General features: G+C 43.7%; 2 protein-coding genes across 8 annotated transcripts in view; one reads left to right on the top strand and one right to left on the bottom strand.

The window, feature by feature from the left end:
- Positions 1-11,913, bottom strand: part of LOC136017497 (basic proline-rich protein-like) — a 48,271-nt gene extending 36,358 nt beyond the window's left edge. Inside the window, exons 1-2 of the mRNA XM_065685810.1 lie at positions 11,819-11,913; positions 9,203-9,742 (exon numbers count right to left, since the gene is read on the bottom strand). Of these exons, the coding sequence (XP_065541882.1) occupies positions 9,203-9,742; positions 11,819-11,913 (635 nt within the window). The remainder of the gene's footprint in view (positions 1-9,202; positions 9,743-11,818) is intronic.
- The window catches only part of PPP6R3 (protein phosphatase 6 regulatory subunit 3), a 58,981-nt gene continuing 50,839 nt past the window's right edge, over positions 8,960-17,101 (top strand). For 5 of the 7 annotated variants that reach the window (XM_065683144.1, XM_065683142.1, XM_065683143.1 and 2 more), the window contains exon 1: positions 8,961-9,098. The gene's annotated coding sequence lies outside the window, so the exon portion shown is untranslated. Of the gene's footprint in view, positions 9,099-10,553; positions 10,642-17,101 lie in introns of those variants that run through there. The other 2 variants (XM_065683148.1, XM_065683141.1) reach the window with 2 other exon arrangements.

The following is a 17,101-nucleotide window of genomic DNA, read 5'->3' as shown; positions in this document are numbered from 1 at the left end:
TTGTCACTTTGTTCAGCAAACAGAGTATTTATAACTCCCACAGATTTTTAAAGCAGCCTGGGCATTAATTAGAAACTTCTGAAAAATTTTAAATGCTGCAGAAGACATGGCGGGGGGGGGGGGGGGGGGTATTTGTTTGGGGGTATCACAGAACGGTTTCAGGCACTCTGCAGAGCTCTCTGGTGCAGGATGATCCAAGCTCAGTTTCAAAACTCTTACCCATTGATGTCCTCCTTTTCACACCAACAACCAAATTAGTCTTGGGAAAGACACTGTCCCATGAAATCCTCAGACAAAGGATTAAATCCGATACCTAAAGGCCAGACTGAAGGGCAAAGGGTGTTTCACGTTTGTTACAAGTCAAGTCCTTAGTGACATCAGTTGAGTTCGGAGATATTTGCTCATGAAAATCTCAAGCAGAGGCTGGAAAACTATCCCTCATATCCTGGTATCTGTCTTAACCCATGCCAAGGTTAGCTCAAGCTCTCTTCAGATTGGATATGGCATCCTTTGTATGTCTGTGCCTCTTTTGTAACTTTGAAAGGGTCAAATAGCATTGCCCAAGTGGGTCATGAGGTCTCTGCAGGGCATTCCCCATCACAGAGGTGGAAACTACCTGTACAGTTAATTGCAGTCACTTACACTTTTTAGGACCCTAATCCATTTGATTGGCACCCCTCATGTTTGCCTATATGTACTGTACTATGAGGGCAGCTGGTTAAGAGAGACAGGGAGAGAAAGGGGCTGAGTTAAAGAAAGCATCTTCATTTTCCTAGAAGTACCATCAAAGGTAATTTCTCCATCTTGTTTTTCCTGTGCTGGTTTAATCATTCCAGCTACCAAAAGATGTGTTAGCTGACCATAGCTGTCCTTTCTGGCCTTTGAACAGTGAAATACCTCCTCTTTACTCTGTTCCTACTCTGTGGAACATGGGGGTAAAACCAGAGTTTGGTTTTGTATTTCAAGGTTGCAGTACTTAAACTCTGTACAAGCTCCTATCTTAACCACTTTGGGGGATGAAACACGCTTTTCTGGGGTGGAATTGAAGGGGGAGAAAGAGAAGGGAGAGGAAAGCTTAAAGCAAAAATAAATTGAAGCTGCTGCTTATGTCATGCAATGGATTAGATGACTGTTCCCTGTGTCCACAAGTTTGCCTGGGTGATCCAGCCTGTTTCTCTTATCTCTTTCAGTCCTGTGCTATAGTTTCACAGAAATGTGAACTCAGTAGTTACTAGGCAGTTTTACCTTGGCTGATTGGGAAATGGCATGTGATACATGCACTTTGCACACTTGGAAAGCACCTTCATTTTCCTAGGAGAAGTACCATGAAGGTAATTTCTCTAACTTGTTTTTCCTCTGTGCTAGTTTAATCAGCTTAGCTATTAAAAGATAACACGGGTTTAGGGCTATCATTAGCCCAGCGTGGTCATGTGGTTATGCTGGTAATTAGCACTGTTGCTGAACTCAGTGTTACTTTTTCTTTTAATAGGTAACTACATAACAAAAACAGTGCCCACTGCATGTCCAAAGGAGCAAAAGAAAAATGAACACTCCCTGAATCTGCATTCAATCACTTCTTTAGCAGCTTTCTTCCTTTTTTTCTCCTCTGTGATATTAGTATCTATATCCAAAGCATTTAACTGCTTGAATTGGGATTAAGACACTCCAGTCTAAAATTACAATCCTGCAATCCTCCTGCTCAGCTGCTGTACAAGCTTTGAGGTATCAAAAATTCCTGTGAGGGCTCTGAGAGGGTCAAGCAATTTGCATCTGAATCATGATGAAGAAACTCTGTATTGCTTAGCCTGGGTCCCCATGAGCTCAGTTTGGTCAGCATCCCAAGTCCTAGGCATGCTTCCAGGGTACTGGACTCTTCACAGTTTATAGTCCTTGGCGATGTTTTCTTTTGAAGCATAGCCACAGGGAGAAGAAAGAGGTGAGGGGTGCTCCTTACATACAAAAGTCTAGGTCTTAGACTACTTCACAAGGCTGCAGGGTACCAAGTTCCCATTTCCTTCTTTGCCCATGGGAATTTCAACCTGCACCTCTGCAGTGTACCTATAACCACCAGATTACAAGCTCTCCTGATACGGGAATGTGCTGCCAAGCTCCTGTCAGGCCAGCAGGACCAGGGTAAGATGAGTGCTGCTGTAGCCCAGCCATGGAAGCCAACTTCCTGCGTCTGCTCTGGGTGCTGCAAGTGTATGTTGTCTGCTGAGTGTTTAATGGATATCTAATTCAGGTCTGCTCACCTTTAACCCTAGACTTAGGTTTTAGCCTCAAAGGTTTATTGGAAACTATACTTCATTCTTTATTCTGCTTACAGCACAATCTGTTTTATTATTAGAGCATAATTTGGTTCATATGCTAATAATTGATGTAACCAGGTCTTCCCCTGCTCCCCATGATTTCTAATTAACACTATTACATTTGGATGGGAGATTAACTGTAAACATCCAGTCCTTTTATCTGGACAAAAATCCCCACAGGTCATTATCCAAGGGAAACCACCCTGACAATATATACATGGGGTCGGTGGCAGCACAGGAAGCAATGCTAGGACTTCTATTTCTGCACCCATTTCACCATGCCATAAAGTACAAGGAGTCTCCAACAAACTATGTCAAGCTGCCTTGTGCTGCACAGGTTTTGACCATGCTGTACCCACTACATCCCTGTGTCGTGGTTTGAACCCAACCACAAACCTCGTCCACTCACTCCCCCCCTTTCTTTCCCTCCCCCTGCTTCTGGAGGGACAGAGAGAAGAATCGAAAAGAATGCAACTCCCACGGGTTGAGATAAGAACAGTTTAGTAACTAAGGTATAACACAAATCATTACTGCTACCACCAATAATAATAATGCTAAAGGAAATAACAAGAGGAAAGAATACAACACCTCAACACCAGCTGACTGATAACTCGCCCCACTCCCCCCAGCCAAGCACCGACCGATACCTCGTCCAACCCTGCAGTCCCTCTACCCCTTCCGGCTCACTCCAAGTTACATCCTGGGCATGACGTGCTGTGGTATGGAATACCTCTTTGGTCAGTTTGGGTCAGGTGTCCTGTCTCTGCTCCCTCCCAGCCTCCCCTCCTCCCTGGCAGAGCATGGGGCTCAGAAAGTCCTTGGCCACACCAAACATTCGAGCAGCAACTGAAAACATCGGCGTTATCAGCACTGCTCCAAGGCCAAAAGATCAAAACACAGCACTGCACTAGCTCCTAAGAAGGAGAAAACTGACTGCTGCTGCTCAAAACCAGGACACCCTGTTTCCTCTGTTCCTTTAGAAAATGGATGGGAAGAAATCATAAGACGTACTGAGCTAAGTTTCCTAGTTGTGCAATACATGCAAGAAAGACCACACATATGTATGTGCACACAACACAGCATGGAAAAACAAAGATACCTCAGAGAGCTCAAACCATTTAAAGGGACCGTATACTACACTTGTGGCAACAGGACAGCATCAAACCTGACAGAGGATCCCTCACAGCTCTTTACTACAGTCCAATTCACTGTTGCTAGCATACTGAGCAGCCCTTAAACTTACCAGATAAAAGACATCACAGTCTCTGCTCCACCGAGGATTTTCTACAGGTGGATTAGACATACTGATACTTGCAGGCATTTATCAATGGCAATGTAAATGCTTTAATTATAGCACTGCTATCAGCCCCCCCATAGTGAGGGAAGGGGGATGGCTAAAACACTCAAGATGCAGGTTTAAATCAAAAGGGTTGGTGCCAAAGCTTCCCTCTATGCCTACGCTCTCTCCAGCAGGGCCACAGGGATGGTATGGAGGTCCCATCCTACTCCTCAACAGATTTGTCTCAGAAATACTAATAGGATCAGTGCTGGGAATGAGATTAGAAAACTGAATTTGAACATTTTGTTTCAACTAAATGGATTAACTTGTGAGTTTGGTACAGCCAAACATCCACGTTCACCCTCAGGAGAGTAACTATGAAATCATTGTTCAGAAATGCTCCTTCCCTCTTCTTAGAGCTACTTAGTTTTCACAATTTTAACAAGATGCTGGGCTCAACATTAAGTAATTAAAATTCTTTAAAGGGCTTTACTCTCTCCTGAGCTATGAGGGTGATAAAGGATTTTGTAAGGGCTATGGTTAAATCAGATGTGTTTGTGTCTCAGCTGACCTTACTCTACAAGTATTCATCTAGTGTTAACACAGCTGGGGACCTTTTGGTGCAAGGCACCCAATTGTTCCAGTCTTTCTAGGTCTGTTCCGTAAGTGGAACTTGTCAGTGCTCAGAATAGTTAACTACAATCAGATTAAAACTGGTTTAGACGATGGCTTCATGCCTGAGGTGATCAAATGGCCAGATGTCACCGGTGGGGAGGCTCAGCTCCAGACCTGTATGTAGGTGCTCCCACTGCCTGCTCCTGTGGGGAAACTCAAGCCTGCCAGCTGGGTCAACTGGAAACCAGTAATGCTTCACAGGGTACCCCCCTGTCCTGAACGACCAAAGGGAAGACAACATATTGATAGGGACAGGACCACAGTCATGCTGGCATAGCTGGCACAGGAGACCACATGCTCATGGTCTTTTATTATGGCTATGCAGCAACTGGTGGTGCAATGCTGCTGAAGGGGTACAGTCCTGCTTCCCCTCCTCTGGTGCCATTATCTAGCAATTGCAAAGCCACAGGATGAGCAGGCTTGGCAGGCTATGCCACTGCTTGGGAAGATAAGCTTGTTCTCCAAGGTGTGGCAGAGCTGCTGAGTCACAGAGCCCCCAGCAAAAGCTCCCTGTAGTGTTTGGCACCTCTATACTTGGGTCCAACCAGCTTCAGGAGGTATTAGCAGCTATCGGTGAGGGTTAATGATGTGCAGTGAGGAAACATGCTCAGCATTGGTTGATGGGTTGGTGGTGACTGAGCAAGCTGATGTGTATTTTTTTTATTTGCATACCACTTTATCTTGAGAAAGTGGCTGGCTTGAATTATTACAGGAACCCATCAGAAGTGGCTGTCTCTGGAAGTGCAACAGGCAGCAGCCATCACAAAGTTAAGATACTGACACTTGCAATCAAACAACCCATTTAGTAAAACATTCTCAAGCTTCAGGTCACAGACCATGCCTGTAAGTTCTCAGTTTCCCTGCCAGTGATTCAATACTACAGCCACACAAAGCATGCTAGGGTTTTGTTTGTTGTTTTTTTTTTTTATCTGATTTGCCTGTATTCACAGGTACAGGAATGGTGTGGAGGTCTTCAGATTTGCACACAAGTCCCAGGGATAAGCGACTGTGATTTCAGAATTTTGTCTCTGGTTCAGCTTACTGTGTGACATTGGGTAAGCCACGTAACCTCTTCGTATTGTTCAACTTTTCAGCAGTGCTTTAAGGTCCTCCTTGTAGACATGAAGTATTTCTGCCTTGAGGTAGTGGCACCCTAGCATTACCAACTGCTATGGCAATGGTAGTATCAGCTGGACAGTTGTAGTTTTAAAAAAGAATTATAGAAAATCAAGATTTACAAATATGTTGACAGGAGCTCTGTACCCAAACCTTTCCAGGATTGAGATGGTGGTTATAAAGCCCTTGGAAACCAGGAATGTGCCAGCACAAACATCATCCTGCCCCTTCTGAGTTAAGATCCATCCCTTACATCCAGACACATTTGCTCAGGATATAGGATGTGGCAGCAGCAGTGCAATTTAACACTACTTGCTGCAAAGACAAGCTGTATGCTCACAGAAACTATACTAAGTAGTCAACCATTTTACTGCAGTAGCTGTTCCACACTCTTAATCCCTTCTCCTGATGCTGCCTCTGGTGCCTGCTAAGGGTTATAATCTCATCATCCTTTTAAAAAACTAGTTGCTTGTCCTGAGAATGCCATTTTAACTTTGTACTCTCATTTATTCATTATTTGAACTCATTCACCATTCTTTCCTATTATCTCCCTGCTCACAGTTTCCAGTACAATGTCTCTCCTATAGACTGTCATTGACAAGTGACAATACACCAGAACTGCCTCTATACACTAAATATTGTGAAATCTCCATTTGTTGTAGTCAGTGCAGGTACTCACTGCTAGAACATGCAAGTGGCATGACACAGACAAAACAAAACAAAAATCAGACCCAGTGAAAGAAGAGAAAAAGAAGAAAGCTAAAATAAATGTGGAACAAATGCAGTCTAGAGAGTTTTCTGGACTGAGCACCAGCTGAAATAGTGAAAAAAAAAAAAAACCCACTGTCCCATTTCATGCTGGTTGTTTTGAGGATAAGCATTTTTGGTACCTTTTATTAAATAAATCTGCTAGAGTGAAAAAGAAAACAAAAACAAGCTCCACACTCAGAGATCTAACTGTGTAACTCTGTGGATCAATACATTTCATGCTGCTGCGCTTTTACCATGTGTTTCCGACACATTAAGATCACACGCATGCATAATTGCTGCAGCTCTACTAAGTTATTCAGGCAGAATAAGATGATCGTGTGTCTGAGCTGGCAGCCAACATTCTCCTCCTAAGGGAAGCAATCCAGTGGGCCCATGGCTTGGGGATGGCATCTGTTCACAGATGTTTTGTGAAATAAGGATGTGCCATCCTACGCTGGTGGGTAACGTGAACAAGTAGGGTAAAGTGTGCTGTGAGTCCGTCTTTGGGAGAACCAAGAATGCCTACAGACAGCAGAGGAGACAAAGCTTGGTCATCTGGTGGGAAAGATGTAGGAACAAAAAGCAAGCTGGCACTGTGTCCAGCCATTTATGCAACAGGCACTAGGAAACCAAGCACCTGAGTAGCTGGTAAGTTTCTCCTGTGTGAGTGCTTGGACACAGCACAAAGACCAGGATATGTTAGCCATTTTGCAGCTACTGTAAATCTAACGGCTACCTTACTCTTTAGAGGTAAGCATCTTGACCTGTCTTTCTGTATTTAAAGTTATAAAAAACAGTGGAACCCTGAGCAGCCTATGTATTGCTTTAAAGTTTTCCTGAACACATTACCAGTGTGAAGTGGAAGATGTGGACTCTCTCTGATCTGCAGGTAAAAATCAGTCCTTACTGTGAAAAAGAGAGTACACACAGAAAGATAAGCACACAGCTTTACCGGTTACATCTTCCCTTTGTCCACAAAACAACTTGAAGATGTTTCATGCAGAGACAGGCTCCCATTAAGACCTATCTCTATAGAGACAGGTCTTGTAGCCCAAAATTTGAGCCTATTTCTAGTTTGACTCACTGTTTCTTTCCTGAAAAAGAAACTGTTTTCTGCAGCAGCACCCTCGATATTTATGTCACTTCATAATATTAATGATTTTGTTTTAATGGGAGCAGATCTGCTGAGTTGGACACTGATTTACAATAGGATGCAAGTACAGTTGTACTGAGCTTAACTTTGTATGTCAGATGAGCATGTGAAAGATGTGAAGATACATTATTCAAAGGGGAGTTGCTTCATCCTAAACTGCTGATTCATAATGAAGTCAAAGAAATGCATTGTCTTCCCCTTACTTTGGTATATGAAATAAACAGAGATCTGTGCTCCTCTTCAGTTTTCATCTGTCCGATGTAAGGTGCCTGCAAGAACTACCCTATCATTGGAAGTGTTCAACGGCAGGTTGGACAAGAAAACCCCACCAAAACCAGACAAAACGAAACCAGACACAGCGGTTACTTGTGCTGCCCACAGGTGAAGCACTGTTGACCAGTGAGGTAGTCTTCTCCAGGGTTTGGGATCTCATCCTGTCAGTGACAGTTTGAAATCTAGAGATCCCTGCTGAGGGGTGAAAGAGCAGCAGCCAGAGGGGTCACTGCTGCTTTGGACAGAGATAGTTCACAGCATCACAGACTGGTTTGTGCTGGAAGGGACCTTAAAGCTCATCCAGTTCCAACCCCCTGGTACAGGCAGGGACACCTTCCACTAGACCAGGTTGCTCCAAGCCCCGTCCAGCCTGGCCTTGACATCCAGCCAGGACGGGGCAGCCACAGCTTCTCTGGGCAACCTGTGCCAGCGCCTCACCACCCTCACAGGGAAGAACTTCTTCCTGGTAACTGATCTAAATCTCCCCTTGCTCAGTTTAAAGCCATTCCGCTCCTCCTGTCAGTACTTCGGGAGGCTTTGTGAGGGAAGACCGTGACCAGAACGCACTTGTCCCTCCAAGACACATGGCATGAAACATCACACGGCGGGTATTTTTTGGCCAGCTGAGGGACACACAAAGCCACCTGCCCAGCTACCTGCGCCCAAGCTTCCGACCAGAAGCCTTTGCCAGAGGGGTTGCAAAGCTGCCGACTCAGCCCGCAGCACCGCCGGCGGCAGGCAGGGAAGGCGGCCGGGGCCAGGGCGCCTGCCCGTCCCCTGGCTCTCACACGCGTATCCTGGTGCGCTGCCGCTAAAGCACACTGCAGGCTCTCAGGCGGAGGCCCGCGGGGAGACCGAGGACCGCGACCCCCTCCTCTGCCGCACGCACCTCTGCTGCTCGGCCGCTTGCCCCACTGCCCCTCCCCGGGACCAGCACCCCTCCTCCCCACCTCACCCGCTTGTTGTCAGGCAGCTTGGCGCCCGCGCCGCGCCCCGAGGGGCGGGACTCTCCCGCTGACCAATGGCTAGGCGGCGGGGCGGGGCGACGGGGACGTCATCGCCCCCCCGGTGCCGGGCCTGAGCCGCGCCGCTCGCGGCGGGGAGGAGAGGGTTTATTTTTAAAAGGAACCTGCTCTTCCTATTGGGTGAGGGAAACGCCCGTCAGGGTGACGTCACCTTGTTGCTAAGTCAGGAAGGCGGGAAGCGAGATGCTCCCGCCCCATGCGTTGATTGGCCAACACGAAGCAGAGAGCCCGCCGCCATCGCCCCTCGTACCCAGTTGCAGTCGCGCAGCTGAGTGACTGACATCCACCAGACTGCCAGTGAGAGGCCAAGCTCCGCACGCTGACCAATAGAAAGACGCGAGTTGAGGAGGGGGGTGGAGCCGGGGCGGTATGATTGGCAGGTGGGGCGGACGGAGAGGAGGTCTCCCAGGAGCTGAAATGTCCGCCATCTTGGAGCGTCGGTGATGGTGGCAAGCGGTGGCTTCTCGGCCTGACTGGAGGCAGCCTGGGGCCTGTGGCGGGGAGACGCGCTTGCCGAGGTACGGGCGGGGTGGCGGTGGGGGAGCTCTCCCCGCCGCCGCTTCGGGCGGACCAGCGCTCCGGTGGTAACTTAGGCGGCGGCGTGGGCCTGGCGCCTGCTCACCTCCGCGCAGAGAGCTCCGGCCGGTTCTGAGGCGCCGCCGGGTCCGGGCTGGCAGGGCTGCCGGGGCCTGCCGTGTGCGGCGCCGCCTCGCTCACGCCCACTGAGCACCCAGCGCCGGAGCCGGGCGCGGCGGGCTGCGGCGCGCTGCTGGGCGCTGCGGGCCTGGGCGCGGTGGGGAAGGCCCAGGCCGCGCTGGAGGGAGCCCTGTCGCCCTTTTCTTCCCGCGACCGTGACGTTGGGTCCTCCGGCAGCTGCCCCGGAGCGTCTTCCCGGCCTCCTTGTTGTTCCGTCCCGGCTGGGGAGCCGGCCGGCAGCCGCCGGGGGGCGGGAACGCCGCGGCCCTTCCACGGCAGCCTTTGGGCGCGGAGCCTTGGCGGCCTCGGGCGGCGCGGGAGCGGGTCATGGCGCGGTTGGGTCTGGCGGGTGGCGCATTGTTTCCCGATAGAGCAGAGGAGATCCGAGTGCGGTGAACGGTGTCGGCTAAGTGCTGGGGGAGGCTGGCTGCAGAGCTCTTTCGCCCGGCAGTCACTTGGGCTGTTGCTTTAACTTAGAGAACTTTATTCTGGCTTTACTGTTACCTCTCCCGTAATAAGCCAGATAAGCGTTGCTGATAGGAAATTTTGCATTCGCTTTCCTTCTTTAAAACCAAAACAAGTGCCTCAGTATTTCTTTTGAGTACCTAGTTGCTTTTTTTGTTGTTGTCGGGGACGTGGGAGGGTTGGTGTTTGTTTTGGTGGGTTTTTTTTTTGGGGGGGTGGGGAGGGTTGTGGTGTTTAATTTATTTATTAACAAGGCAGCTTCTTTCAGTTAGAAGGTTTAAGACCGTAGCAGTGTTTGGTTTCTGAAAGTTCTTCAGGTTTTCTTTTGCCTTAGTCGTTAAGAACTTTTTTGAAGTGTAAAAGGGCATAATTGTTACAGGGTTGTATGACAAGTACAACAGAGGCTAAAGATCGTGTCTGTGAGCGTAGATGTTATTTAAGTTTAATCAGTAGAATACTTGTTATAGGTGTGTTGATATTTTAAAGAAATTGTTCTGACTGGAGGAGTACAGGAAACTTGTGAGTGGGTGGATAGCTTTAGGAAATATTCTCTGTGAGATGTTGACAACTTAGAAAGGAAAGATGATGTTACTGCTAGTGATAGTACTTAAGTTTAAAATCTTCAGGGAAGGAATTCTAAATGTACTGTAATGGCACTGGGTGTGTATGGTGTGAGTTTGGGTTTTTTTTTATTTTAATTAATGAATATTAAGTTGGCTTAAAGTTTCCAGGTAGTAGATAAAGTAACCTGTGAACTGCACAAACACATGTGCCTCTTTTTTCTTCCCCCCCCCCCCCCCATCTGATGAAAGATGAGAAATGTTCCTGTTTCAGTGTTTCAAGTAGATTACTGAAGTTATTTGAAGTGCAATGTGTGTTTTCAGTACAGCATACATTCTGGTAAGAGTCTGTGATGATGTGTTACTTATTTATGGTTTCAGTAGTGAGGCATGGACTCACTGTAGCTTGCAATAGTCTCTGTTATACATATATAAAAGAACAATACAGAATTATTTTTAGATATGACTTGTTATCGAGACTTCATGCAAATGTGGTATCTGTTCTGTATGATTTTTTCTTTGCAGTTTGTAATTCTAGTACTTAAGTTCACTTAAGTGATTTGTTTTTTCTACGTATGATGTTGCTTTAGCATATGTTATACTTGCTTTCTGTGTGAAAGCAGAATACATATGTGGTGTTGAATCCTGCACTTTCTGAGGTACTAAAGAAATGTATCTTCTACCACTTTAGAGTTTAGTTTGGCCAGAAAAACTGCTGAAAAGGTTTGTTTACAATGAACTTCAGGTAAACACAGAGTTAAACTGGAAGTTGTAGTTTAGAAATTCAGGAAAAGCAGCCTGTCTAACAGGAATGTCTTTAAGCAGGGTAGAGCATTATAGTTTCTTTGCAAGCAAGTTAGATTTATATGAAAAATTGCTGTGACTGTAATATCTTTAGAGCCTTTTAAACATAAATCAACTAGCCATTATTATTCCCTATGAAACTGAATAGTTTGCATGTTTCTTCACAACACTCCCTGCAAACTGTTCACTGTACTGCTGTGGATATACTGATGTGAGCAGATACTGTTTCCTTCAGAACCCTTCTCTCTTTCACTTACAGAGGTGATGCTGTAGCTTACATACCAATCAGAGAATCAGATGATATTCTACGAGTGAAATTCAAATTAATAGAACTTGGATTTAGAAGTATTGAAGCAGAAAAATATCTATGTAGTTTTAGTATTAACAGATTAAGAGGCTGTTAGAGACTGAAGTCTATTGTTATGGCTCAACAGCTTTGCAGCTTAAGCTTGAAATGCATGTAGTGTGCAATACTAAGAAGCTGGCTCAAAAAAAAAAATAGTGTGGGATTGAAACAGTGGAAGAGAGAAACGCTTCGAAGGGCTGTCTGATATACTCTCTCTCCATTGGTGTCCTCTTTCATCCGTGTGCTTAAAAAGCCTTGAAGTGTTTACTTAACTCTGCAGTTTAAGATTAGTTAGTATCAGTAGAATGAAGTAAGACACTTTCTAGCTTCAGTGTTCTAGCATACTACTCAACATCCTTGTACTCACCTCTCACATATAATTGGGTTTATTGGTGGCCTTTGGAAGTTACGATGAAAACCATGCCTTTTCTGATTGCACAGTAGAGGGACTGGTATGAGCATGGTGATCTGTTTCTGTAGTAATGTAGGATGTCTTAAGCATGTTTTCTGCCATCTAGATTTGGTTCTTATAGTAGCACCTTTATTTTTGACCCTTAAGATTGCTGTGTACTGTTATTTCATATGTCAGGTTTAGGAATGTGTCATTCCAAAGTAGACACCACATCCAAATTCTAGAAGACCAGATGTCTGATTGGATTATCATAAGAGCAAGATGGGGAATCATTGTGGCAAAACTTTCCACAGTAATAAAACATGTAGGGATAAATAAGAATAATATCTTGCTTGTCTCATCTTACTTTGTCAAGTTGGAGGAAGAGAGTAAAGAGCTTGGAAAACTACTTAGTGATCACGTTTGATCCTGATATTTTGGAGTGGGAGGCAAGCCTGAAAGATCAATCAGGAACTACGTAGAGAGTACAAACATAATGTTGAAAACTTTGCACAGCATGTGTAATTGTGGTGTGTCAGGGTGCCAGTATCTGTTTTAGAAACCATATGCTACTAAGCAACTAAAGTAAAATGTTTTTCTAATCTTGGATATTATGTGCAGCTCTGTAGCTAGTTTGGGACATTTCTTAGGAAATAGGATAGACTGAATTGGTAGGATCAGAAAGATCTATAAACTGTTAACAGCTTGCTTGTTTATGGAATAGTTCTTCACACAGTATTTGAGAAAAATATCTGTTACTGTAAAGTACAAGAGTCTTCATGACCTATGTTTGCTTAATAAGTTCCATAAAGTGTCAAGAAACATGTTTGCAGTGGTGTATGTGGTTCGGAGTGGGAGCAAAAGTTTCTGACTGACCCTTTGACTGTTCTCACATTACTCTCTGTAGTCAACCACTAATCCTGGTAAAAGGGAGTATCTTTTCCTCTTCCATGGGATTTAAGAGCTTGGAATGCTCAGTGACAGAATCTATACAATGTGTTGCATGCCAGCAGTGAAAAAAGAGCACTAAAAGGACCTCAATGTACAACCATATGGAACTGTGAAGCTGTAATGCACTGTACTGAAGTAGTGGTATATGTTGTTAGGCAAAATGGCTGAGAACCTGTGAAATTGGTAGTGAGAGTTTGGTTGGAGGCGTGAAGGGAGGCAGAGCTGCCTTAAAAAAAACATGTATGTGCGCACAAGCAGAAATTCCCCCATAGTGAGATTAAAGGGTTAGTTTCCTTGGCCAAAGTTTTGAGAACATTTCTGTTTCATTTTGAATCTGGTGATGCAGTCTGGGTTGCACATCTGCAAGAGATGGAGTACATGGCTTAGTGGTCACCATCCTGTGTCCACAGAGTCTTCTGGAAAATGAGCACTGAAAGACCATAGGCCAGCTCTTGTCAGTTGTGCCAAAATGTGTTTCTAAATATGAAGGAAACTCTAAAGCTGTTTTATGATGACAAAGCAGGTCCTGGGTGAGGCTTGTGAAAGGGCCATGTGACTTCCAGTTTGGTAGCAAAATGTGGTTGGGATTGAGGATGGAAACTCCTAGGGTTTTTTAGTACAAACTAGTGACTTGTTTCTAGGTTTATTAGGTATGTTCTAGAATATAGCATTTCCAGTACTAAAAGCATTCTCATTTTTACCATGTATGAAATGAATCCTAGGCCTTTTTTCATCCCTGCTGTGCAGTACCACAAGTCCTCACCTTCAGTGACCATAGGCAGGATTTCTAACTGGATCCAAGTGTATAAAGTAATATTCTATTGTGCAGATTTTAACTTATAGCTGTTTTGGGGAGTGAAGCTCATTATTTCCCAAACTAGTAGTAGAGAAAAAGATGCTTCCTGTAAATGTACGTTGTGCACCTCTAGAAGAACTAAGTGTAAGACCCTGGTCCCTGCATAGGTAATGCACTTTTTCCCCACTGTAGTAGTGCCCTAATTGATAAATCAAAACACAAGTTAATAAAATCCCAAGTAGTGCTTTATACAGTGGTTGTAGGCAGTTCTAGTATGGATGTGCCTACATTATTTTTTTTTTTTTAATCATGCATCATAACTGGTTCGAGGGGTTGAGTTGGAGCAGAAAACAAAGGAGTAATAAACAGAAAAAGGGCTAGGTTTGCTACAAATTGATATTATTTCAATACCTGGAGTATCAGCCACTGCCTCCAGAGGGTGGATTTCTTCATCTTTGTAGCAGAGTGGCTATATAGTTAGTGTTTCTTACATAGAAACTGTGAAAATACAATTCTGTTTGCTTTTATTCTGTGTAACTGTGGTGGAAGCTCTGTCTTGTGGGTTCTTTGGTATTTTTTACTAAGATGCAATAGAGTAAAAGTCATAGGTAAGGCCTTGGTGAAAAACCTCTTCTTTCTGTGAAACACACTGTAACATTACCTTTAAAGCAGACATACGACTGTCTTCATATTCTGTTCTTACTTATGTACTACTTTGACCAGTCTCCAATATAAAGGAGATTAGCTGGTAACTTTAGGACTGGTTTGAATTGCAGTAATTCACATTATTTCTTCTGTTACTGCCTTGGCAAACTTGCCAAATACCCAAATATCTTTGGAAGCTAACTTCCAGAAAACTAGTAGTAGATGACATTTGTTTGAGAAAATTGGCTGCTGTCACCAAACATCTTGAAAAAAGAAGGAAAGTGACAAGCAAGCATTCCATCAAAGGATCCTTCTATGTGTGTACTTGTGATGGACTCTTTGTTACAGCTTTAAGCCACATTTAATGGCAAAAGCATGTATGCTGAACATTGAGTTTGTTTAGCCAAAATTTGGCTGATGAGGTAGTAAACATAACATTAATGAAAGTCTACATTTTTAATGGTCAACATTAATGAAAGTCTACATTTTTAATGGTCAACATAAAGAACTAAATCTTCTTATGCTACTTGCCTTTACTGTAGTGATTAGTGTGCTGGTTTTGTTTTAACAAGTGCTTTAAAGAATGGAAATGAAGGACGATTTAAAGGCAACACAGGTAAAAATCCAGCAGTTGATAAAAGTTGGTGTGAGACCCACCACGTATCTTGTTGAGCTCTGGAGGTTGCAAGCAAAGATAATTGCTGTCGTGGCTGTGAGTTCATAATAGCTTCACTGTTTAATTTTAATTAACTGCTAGATACTTGTAAAACTTCACAATTCCTTCTGAAATTACTGAGTCCTTCCTGTTGCTTTACCAGTGGTGTAATGGGATGTCTTTCCTCATTTAAAAGGGATCTACTCTGCCATTAGATTATGAAAGCTCTGTCTCTACTTCTGGAGCATCATTGTTTTTTCAGGCTGTGAGGCTCTCTTCTGGAGTCACTTATAATCCAAAAGCTTACACATTATGCTGTGAGACCAGTAGTGCAAGACTGAGGACTGAACTTGCAACTTTACTCTTTCTCAACCCACTATAAATGTTTTATTGCTTTTATTTCTCAGTTGTGCCAGGTGTAGTTTTCTTACTAGTATAATTTCAGTCATAGATGAGCATATTGGTTAATTTTTTTTTTGCTGTGGTTTTGTTATCTGTTACAGTATCGCTGTCCTGCTGTGATTCAGTATTATTTATTTATTCTGAGAGCTAAAAAAAACCCAACCAAAAAAAACCCCAAACAAAAAGCACACCCCCAAACAAGGAAAAAAAAAACCCAAAACAAAAACCACCGCACAAACTCCTCAAAAAACCCCCAACGAACAAACAAAAAGCCAAAAAACTCAAATGAACCTTAACACATGCTGCTTGGATGCTCTGCTTCAGAGATAGAATTTATAAATATAAATTAATCCCTCACTCTCCAGTTAAGAAATAAGGAATTTAGTTGTCCAGATCAGAATTGTTGTTGGTTCCTCTATGTACCAGAAGCTGTTCTAAAGTCTCCCTGGAGTATTCTATTCTCCAGGCTGACCAAGCCCAGCCCTCTGATTCCCTCTCATATTGAAGTTGTAATAGAGACAATGGAAACATTCAACTACAGTACTGATCTGTATGAGAGGGAGGGATTATAGATTATCTCCATGTTTATAATTTTTTCAATTTGAGATTGTGAAGGTTATATGTGTGAAGATTAAGGTCTTCTCTGGAAATGTGAATTGGTGACTATGATGCTATATAGTGGAAATACAAAGCAGCAGAATGCAAGTGAAAATGGTAAATGTCTTTTACTGCAGAGTGAGTTTCTGTAGAGGAAAAAACAAAGCAGCAGTTGGTGGTGGTGGTGGTATTATTATTAATTGCAAGCAACAGCCAGTGAATCCATTCCAAAATAACCCTGAAAACAAACTGGCAGTTGAAAGAAAGAAAGTGTTGGAGAGGGAAAGGGTTGAAACTGCCTTTCTTTTATTGTGGCTAAACCACCTGTAAAGTTTTGTGTCCAGACTTCCAAATGTTTCAGACTAACTCAACTTCTGTGCTGCTTGCTGCCCTAGTGATCTCACTTTATGGAGTGGTAATAAGACTTACTTGACAAAATCTGCATGAAACTCTGAATATTACTCAAAAGGATAGAAGACTTAAGTTCAGGTCTTAAGTAAATTGACTTACAAGTTTCTGATCAGCAGGGTATTGCATTTTAGGGCCCTATTTTGTAGTGATGTAGTAAATACTTCACTATGTTAAATTTTGAGCTAGCATTTTAAATGACTTGCTTTAGGCATGCAGCACAGTAGTTTTCAGTACCTATAATGTAGTAATGTAACTTTCAGTAACTTTGTCTTGCATTTGGATTAATTGTAACATTATTTGGGTAATTTCTAGTAATGAAGTAACACCTCTTGGTGAGAGTTGAGACCTTCTTGCAGTGGAAGAAAGCTGCTGACAGATGTGTTGGGAGCTGAAGAAGGGACTTGTAGGAAGGAATGGGTGCCAGAAGTATTTTGGTGAATTGCTGTAGCCCTGTCTTGAAAAGACATGAAGAAAGTAAGAGGAAATGTAGCCAGTTCAAACAAGGGTCATTCCAAAAGATTATACCTCTAAGCTACAGCATGTTGCTTGAATGGCTTTTTTTAAACTGTTTGCATATATATATTGATCAGTTAAAATATTGCACAGCTGATGATCACTTCAGTGGAAAGTTTTAGAGTATGAAAGTATTCTCCCTTTGAAAACGGGTTTCTTAAGAAATGCCACTAAATCTTTGAGGTAGGCTTGCCCTGTATTTGCCACTTGCAGCTATGGTGAAGTTTTGAAAGGCACTGTGTAACAAGTTTACTCTTCTGATACTCTAGAGAGAAGCACTGAAGTAGAG

The sequence above is a fragment of the Lathamus discolor genome, chromosome 6 (assembly GCF_037157495.1).
Source record: "Lathamus discolor isolate bLatDis1 chromosome 6, bLatDis1.hap1, whole genome shotgun sequence".
Taxonomy (NCBI): Eukaryota; Metazoa; Chordata; class Aves; order Psittaciformes; family Psittacidae; genus Lathamus; species Lathamus discolor.
This window is presented reverse-complemented; position numbering and strand designations above follow the sequence as displayed.